Source organism: Pholis gunnellus (genome assembly GCF_910591455.1).
Source record: "Pholis gunnellus genome assembly, chromosome: 12".
In the NCBI taxonomy this organism is placed as follows: Eukaryota; Metazoa; Chordata; class Actinopteri; order Perciformes; family Pholidae; genus Pholis; species Pholis gunnellus.
The window spans coordinates 23,806,100-23,814,848 of NC_136539.1; the positions used below are offsets into that span (position 1 = coordinate 23,806,100).

Genomic DNA, 8,749 nt, shown 5'->3' on the forward strand with positions numbered 1-8,749 from the left:
ACTGTCCAAAAAATCATTTTAGTAAACCATCAAACGTTCTTAATGTTTTAATAATTTATAGTGGGTTTCTTTCTTCATAAAAACACACAATTCAAATAAGGAAATAGTGTGTGTGTGTGGCACAAAGGCCGTAAAGGCCGTTCTTCTTTCACCGCGATTCTCATCCCGCAGCGTTGCCAACACATGCGTCAAAATACATCAAAACGTGCGGCCTGATCAGGAATGGTGTGCTATGACTTTTCTCAGAGATTCGCCCAGCGGCTTTCCTGAAAATCCCAAACAACGTTGCAAACATTTCTTTGGGCCCACATTGACTAGCCATACTTTAACGTAGAATGATTCAAAGTTTAAAACGTAGACAAAACGATGCACCTTATTGAGCCAAATGGACATTTTGATAGCTAGCACAGTTTTCATGAAGTTTAGGTTTCGGGAACATTTTGGGTCGGTTTCAGATTTTATAATGGGTGTGTATTGCACGGAATGTTCAGCTCTAGAGCGATGACATCACGGTCAGAGTGGAGCAGAGCATGAAAATATTCTTTCCAAACGTTTCCAAACAAATTGCTCCAGGTCCCACAATCTTTACTCTTTATACACCATTTTTGGTCAAAAAGATTGGAAATGTGCTGGTCGCAGTCAAGCGTCTGTGGAATCCAACGGACTTACACATTTGGCTCAAAGAGCCGCAGAGCGACATGAACTCCAACCAACTGCTCCATTGGACTCCATGGGAGCGATAGCTCCCGTCATTTCCAAAGATACTGTATGTAATTTGCCCCAATCAGCAAGGTAAACAGTGACGCATGCGCTGTCAACTCTGTTTCTTTGTTCAAATACAAGATTCAATTCAAGAGTATGAATCTAAAATGCAGAAAAGAGAGAAGCGATATCTCAATCGAGCCTCAATGACACTACCGCTAACATTGGCGAGTATATATATTGCAACGTCTTCGGCTAGTAGAAGCCACACTGTCAACATTTCTTGTGAAATGTTCCAGTTATACTACATTGACATTTTGTAAAGCTAAGCTAGGCTACTTTCATCACTAGAGCAGAAAAGATGAATTGTCAATAATTGTGATGGTTGATTTATCATTTAAGCAAAAAATACCAAACATTTACTCATCCCAACTTCTCAAACTTTGAGAATGATCTGCTATTTCTGTTCTATATTGTATTAAATAGATCATCTTTGGGTTGTTTGACTGTTGTATTAAATAGATCATCTTTGGGTTGTTTGACTGTTGTATTAAATAGATCATCTTTGGGTTGTTTGACTGTTGTATTAAATAGATCATCTTTGGGTTGTTTGACTGTTGTATTAAATAGATCATCTTTGGGTTGTTTGACTGTTGTGTTAAATAGATCATCTTTGGGTTGTTTGACTGTTGGTTGGTCAGACATCACCGTTGGCTCCTCGAGGGAACTGTGATGGACATTTCTGCTATTGTCTGACGTTATAGAAACTAAACAATAAACGAGTTGGTTGATTATTTAGATAAAAAACATTATCACTAGAATATCTACATTCATCGTTTCACCTGTCTGTGTATCAATAAGGAAAAAAATGTAACAAGACCATATCTTTGAGATAAACAGAGATCAGGGAGTAAAATCTGTTTAGGTGGGAATAGATCAATAATGGCTGCTGTGTATTCTGTGAATCTGCAGACAAAATGCCACCGTGTCACACATATTGATTATTCTTCTGCCCTGAAAATACAGGGAGATAACATTCTGAGTGAACCAGCCATGGGCCAGTGATGAATAGTTGATTGTGTGTGTGTGTGTGTGTGTGTGTGTGTGAAGTTTGGATTAAATAGTTTTGACAGGCAGACCTCTACCTCTCTACCACCCAGACATCTGCAATCTAACAGAGAGCTGCAGTGGCTTCATCTCAATACACTTTACAGTACACACACACACACACACACACACACACACACACACACACACACACACACACACACACACACACACACACACACACACACACACACACACACACACACAAGTAATGGGCAACGATTAAAATTTTTAATTGAAAAATCTGATTTTTTTCCGATTAATCGCATTGTTAGGCACAAAATTCAATAATGAATTCAAAAGTAGTGTATTGCGCACTTAAAACTATATGAACAAAAGTGCAATAACATCTGACTTTAAACACATCAGGTTCTTTTTAACAGCAGTATTCTCTTTACACAGTTGCAGTTATAACAGTTATGATTCTGATCATAGATATTCAGCCGGTGTTCACAACTTTATCTTCATGTGTGTAAGAGATGAATTTAAATATACATCTTGAAAACTGCAAACCTATCTACGTCATGTTTTTATGTTTGTTAAATTCTCAGTAGTGATAACTAAATGATATGATTATTATACATATTACAAACTAAACACTTTAAAAACTCTAAAAAAATTATTTAAATGAATCATTAATTTGTTGCTATTTTGGGTATGGCTGGTTCTTGTGTTAAAAATGTCCGCTTAATAATAAAAAAAACTGCGTTAACGCGCGATAAAATAATTGTCGGCATTAATTAATTAATGCGGTAACGCGATAATAACGCGTTAACTTGCCCAGCACTAATACTAATGTGCTGGGCAAGTTCACGTGGTCGTGTTTTAGGGGATCAAAATAAAAGTTAGAGTTTGACAGATTTCAGTGAAATCATTTAGACGTATTTAACTGTGAGGATGAATACAAACTTTAACGTCAGGGTATTTGAACGGTAAAGTATTCCACTTCTATTATATAAATGCAGAAGATTTCTTAAGTCGATGAGTCGTATTTTTAATGCAGTTTTCATGCTGAATGACAGAATTCATGTCGCTGGTAAACACAAGATTTAAAATGGTGCTTTAGTGAAATTCACTTTTACAGATCTGTGGATTAAATCCACTAATGGATAAATTGTTGAACTGTGTGAGTGTTAGTCAACGTAGTTTCTTTGGTTGCAGTAAAATGAGGTCTAAAGGGACTCTGGTGCTCAGAAACACTACCACTTTCCTCCACAGGGGCCGCCAGAATCAACACTAAATACAAGTTTATCTTGGTAGCTTTAAAAGACGTTTATCGAACAGAAAATCCTAATATTATTACTTTAAGATTATGTTATCTTGTCAACGTAATATTTCCTACACTGAACATGGGTTTTAGATATAAAAACTGCTAGATTAAAGCAGCGAATAAGCTTTTTAATAAGTCATAGTCACACCTTCATGTCATAGCCAGTGAGTCGTGGCACAGTTCCAAAACACCAAATAGTGTCACTGTTCTAATTATCACAGAGTGAAGTGTACACACACACCCAAACTACACCCTTGTTTGCAGAAGCAAAGCAGAAAATGGTCTCCTTTTATTCGCAGTGTCCACTTTATTAGGGACACGTAGCTACATGGAGGTAGGACGCAATGCATTAGACTGTGAACCTTAATAAACTGAGTGCATGTCATAACTTAAAACGTATCCTCATCACTTTGTAAAGCACTTCACGTGAACTTGAAACACTGTGGAAGAAGGCTGGTGGATATGGTTGAAAGCTCCAGAAATAGCTGCATAATGAAGTTAAGAATATTTACCGTAGACATCTTTTGGGACAGAGGTTTTTAAAATCTACAAACAATATATATATGACATTAGTTTTATAGAGATAGAGTAGTTTTGGGGGATTTTACCATCTTTCCCTCAGTAAGAATCTAATGAATACCTCAGGACGGACCTTTTCAATGCAGTTGGTGTCTGAAGATATGTCAAACAGCAATAATCGACCATATTGGCTCAACGGTTGAGTGCATTTGGTATCCAATAACGTAACCAGGATCCCAGAAGCAGGATGTTAGTGAACAAGTAAACTAAGAAAAGTCCAAACTACAAAATGATGTGTTAGCCTAAAACTAAACCTGCTAAATGAACTGAAGAAATAAGGTTGATTTAAGTGAAGGATCCAGATTCTAATCTAATCTAGTGACTACCCGATTCTATATATTATATATATATTATATATATACACACACACACACACACACACACACACACACACACACACACACACACACTAGTGTCCCACACAGATGTTCCAGGTGTGACATCCAGATACATCCAGTAGCTACAGGTAAGAGAACCAGAGAGTCTCTAAGTTATCAACTCCCTTTACAAACACTGAGTCACAGGTTCAAATGTTACCGTGTTAGTTAAGGCTCACACGCACACGCACACGCGTGCACACACAAACAGGCGGCCGTTTGAACAGAAAAAAACACCGAGCCGTTACATCCGGTAACTATATAAGAACACAGTGATTTTTTTAGCTGCGTCACAACAACCGCGAAAACCACCCGTGTCATTACGGTAGTTAAATCTGAGCACCAACGGTAAGTTAACGGCTGTCAACTTTACCTCCTGCACGCGCACAGACCAGCAGGAGACGCGGTAAACGGTTGAGGTTTTTTTTCTTTTTATATCTCTCTTGTATTCCTAACCGGGACGCACACACAGACTTCCGGTGTCCACACGCTAGAGAGACCCGTTACAGAAACCTACCCCGGCTCCCGGTTAACCGGCCGGTTAATGGACGTTTTTCGTTTTGAACTCACCAGCAACACCAACACCAACATTTTCGCCTCCCTCATCCGACTCCCGTGGCGGTTCCAAGAGGCCATGATGCCGTTGCCACGTCTGGATACGCAGGCGCAGTCGAGGTTTTTTTTCTCCCCACGGATTCTCCAGGCACGGCGCAAGGCTCCATGGGAAATGTAGTTGTTGAGGGATATTTTGTCGTTTCACCTGTTATTTTGGATTAGCAGTGAGTGTAAGGAGCAGTAGTCTGCGTGTTGTTGCATATACACAGTATATATATATACATATATGTATACAGTATATATATATAGGCCTATACATATATATATATATATATATATATATATATATACATGTCCAGAAGTAGCCTAAATATAGAATAGAATAGAAGTAGATCATTTAGTTATCCTTATTTCTTGTTTATAATAAACAGTTTTGGGTTTGTTTTCTTTTGAATGGAGTTTGATTTATACTGTTTATTTATATTTAATAGAATAGAATAGATGTGGATCATTTACTGAAGTTAACCTTATTTTTTCAGATCATAGGTTTAGTTGTAGGCTACTAGGTCTACTGTATATACTGAGGTTTATAAATTAATAAAACATTAATAAATAAAATGGTATAAATAAGAATGAGGTTTGTTTTCTCGTCACAATGTTTAAAGATGGTGTTCAACATAAATTAATGTTTGTATTAATGGAGTTTGTTTTCCTTGTTGTGATGTAGCTCATAATGTAGTTTATACTCTACTGTGTTTAATCAGAATATATTAGAATAAACGTGGATCACTCACTTTAATTAACTTCATCATTCAGTTCATTTCAGTTTCAGGTTTAATTCAACAATATGAAAATAAAGAAATAAAACAGAACAAATGCACATTTATGAATAGAGTTTGGTTTATTTTCCTCAGATCTGATCTGAATAGACTAGACTAGAATAGAATAGAAAATAATAGAATAGGATACAATAGGGTAGAATAGAATAGAAAATAATAGAATAGGATACAATAGGGTAGAATAGAGTAGAATAGAATAGAGTAGAATATAGTAGAGTAGAATAGAGAATAGAATAGATTCGGTCCAGACACCATCACCTCCATGTTTCCTCTGATGTCTGATTGAACATCAGAGGAAACACCTTTGTATCACCTTTGTATCGCCAGGTAACCCGCGCACGCACGCGGACCCACAGCAGGTATACTCCTGAGACCCAGACAAAACAACACGCGGGGTGGGGGGGGCAACCTTTTTCTTTTCTTTCCCAGCAGCCTCTCTGTCTCTCTCAGGGTCCACGCTGTGAATCCACTCGCGCTGTTGCGACACTCTTCCAGCTCTCTCCGGGGGGTGTCCATGAGCACTACGATATTGCGCTTTGCAATCGGCCCCATAGTTGCTTACTTACCCCCTCCACACACCACCCCACCCCTCAACCCGGTGGTATCGTCCAACGCTCAAGGAGAGAGAGAGAGCGCGAGAGAGAGAGAGAGAGCGCAGTAGTCGGCTGCAGGTCGCCGGAGAGAGAGACGCACACAGCGGCACTAGAACCCGTCTCTGCTCGGTCTCTGAGTCTCATTCTCTCCTCGTATCTGCGGCTTTGTCATCAACTTGCGGAATACAAACATCTTGAAAGGTAAAAAAAAAAGAAGGAGAATCACTTTCTGTCTTTCTTTTCTTTGTGGGATGACTGGTAGAAAAGCACTTTTTTATTGTATAAGGTGTGTTGTGCACGAGCGTCCAGCTTGTGTCCCGCTGTAGATCTGATGGAGATGGATGGAGGAGAGCAGCAGCCTCCTTCAGCTTCAGAAACCTGCTTCGAATTAAAACCAGTAATGGATTGTCTGCTCTGCCCCGCTGTGGGCTCTGGTTTTTATCTGGATCATTTGTGCAATGTGGTTTATGTTTGAAATGTTTTACATGTTAAACACTTTTCTGCGCTTTTTGCCCACTTTGACCGTGTGCGCCGAGCTGATGTGTCCGCTGATAGCGGGTGTTATTCGGGGCTTGTGAGCGGCTCCTTTATGCCCCCCGAGCCAGCCAGCTTTACTTTCCGCTCACGTTTCATCCCAGGATCAGAGGAGCGTTTGTGGGGCTGCAGGAGCTGCTGTTGCTGCCACATTAGCGCGCTCTCAAACTTACTTTGCGCTGCATGCGCTGCCCTGTAGCGAGAGATGTGCACTTTGAGAATAACATGCAGGGGGAGCTTCAGGGATTTCATCTCCAGGGAAAGAGTTGTGCGTCTCTCTTGCAGTTGTTTTTTTGCACAAATTGTCTGTTTTCCAAGTGGTGACGTGATTTAATCCGAACACATGTGCTGTAAAAATGAACCTCTTGTCCTTTCCTTAACTTTGCTTGTGATGTTTTTGTCGTCTGACTTAAGACTGCCCATAATGACCTCATTGCTTATCAATTTCCAATCAGCACATTGGCTTTTACGCGCAGCCTTTTTGCGCACGTTCCCAGTTTCTTTCGTTCCAAATCCCAGAAACACGTTCGTGATAGTGATTGTGCATGAAACCGCTCAGACAGTCACTATTCATGAGTCATATGGACGCGTTGCTTCAGTCAGATGTGTTTTCTTAGTTTGGAGCAGAGAGCTTCTTGCTGTGGAACAAAGAAACGCAGCGTGTAAAATAGAACGTTATAGTGTTTCATTCCACAGAAGGCTTTGTTGGAGCCGCAGAGCGACAGAGGGCAGTGTTGAGCGGCCGTGTGAACACCTTGCCAGGTGAAGTTTGCTGCATCATGTCGGACAACCAGCGGAGCAGAAGGTGCAGCACTCAGCCGAGCTGTGACACATGAAACCCGGGGACGCGCTGCCTTAATGGGTTATTGCCTTTGTGGTTATTTGTATGATTTATTTGAATGTGCTTCAGGTGATTACATGTCGAGCACCTTTCTTAACAAGCGTGTATCTGCAGACAGCTCTCAGAGACGTTTAGTCCTTTTCCAAGGCTTCAAATATCACATGAATTCATCCAAAAGCACCGTTTTCATGTCACAGCTGTTTTACGCTCTGTGGCCTTTAGGAGCTTTCTAAAGAGCTTCAGTTTGTCACATTTTTACTGAGCCCCGTGTCTCTTCAGCAGCATCAATGAGGACGCTTCATGATTCATTAACACTCAGAGGCTCTCAATGCTTGGAGTTTTGGGAGATGATGACATGAGAGGTTTCTTTTTTTAAACCACTTTGCTTCTCTTTAAAACATGCACATCTCTGCCCAACAATAAGTGATTCACATGATATCATCACTCTGCTGTATTGTTCCTGCTGCAGACTAATAATCTCTCACATTCATATCACAGAATCCTGTTTCATATCTAAACAACCTCTGATCCTCCACGTCTGGAATTCAAAACAGCTTTTTGGCACAACTTTCATTTAGCTTATTCATCAACACGTTGGAAGTCTCATATCTCTCCATCTTTTCACTGATATTCATATATCCCCCACATGTGTCATCATGCTTGTCTTGTGGATGATTAACGCTTTTGTGATTTGAAGAGCTGTTTTACTTTTAGTCCTTTCAAATGGAAAACAGGGTTTTCATCTTTGATGAACTTATGAGGGCTCTTGACAGGTCCTGGGGGGGGATAAAAGAGATCTGCCCCCCCCCCCCCTCCTCTTGAACCACCTTCCCTTTCCCCGTCTCTCCTTGGTGTCCTTGTGTGGTTTCCGTGTGTGAAAGTGTTTTTTTGATTAGAGATCTCCGGCGTTGACATCAATGATTCATTTTCATTAACTAATGTGGTCGACGTGGAGCAGACGAGCCGGCGGCTTCTTCATCAACATTTGAATGATGCATATTTAAACTGTGCTGTGTGGAGGGGCTCTGTTGTCGGGCATCATCTGAGACATGAAAGTTTAATGTCTGGAGAACTCGATCTCTGCTCCATCTGATATCCTCTCTCAGAGAATCTAAAGAAAACGACACTCAGTGTTCAATATGTTGATGTGTGTCTGAAGAGATAACAGACCCTTCATCAGTTACCCTTCAGCTCCATAGAGCTACAGGTTTGAAGGAGTGTTGACGGACTGCTTTGTCAAAGTGAGGACTTCTACAGTGCCACATTTCTGCCGTTAGTCTGTCATTCAGCTTCTCAAGCACGTCAAACAAGCTCTGCAGGGCTTCTGTCGCCGCTCACATGAACCAGAACGC

General features: G+C 40.5%; 1 protein-coding gene across 1 annotated transcript in view; it reads right to left on the reverse strand.

Annotated features, from left to right (window-relative positions):
• pdia5 (protein disulfide isomerase family A, member 5) overlaps nt 1-4,686 on the reverse strand; it is a 43,622-nt gene extending 38,936 nt beyond the window's left edge. The window contains exon 1 of the mRNA XM_079170629.1: nt 4,606-4,686. Within this exon, the coding sequence (XP_079026755.1) occupies nt 4,606-4,671 (66 nt within the window). The 5' untranslated portion in view covers nt 4,672-4,686. The remainder of the gene's footprint in view (nt 1-4,605) is intronic.
• Nucleotides 4,687-8,749: the final 4,063 nt, after the last annotated feature.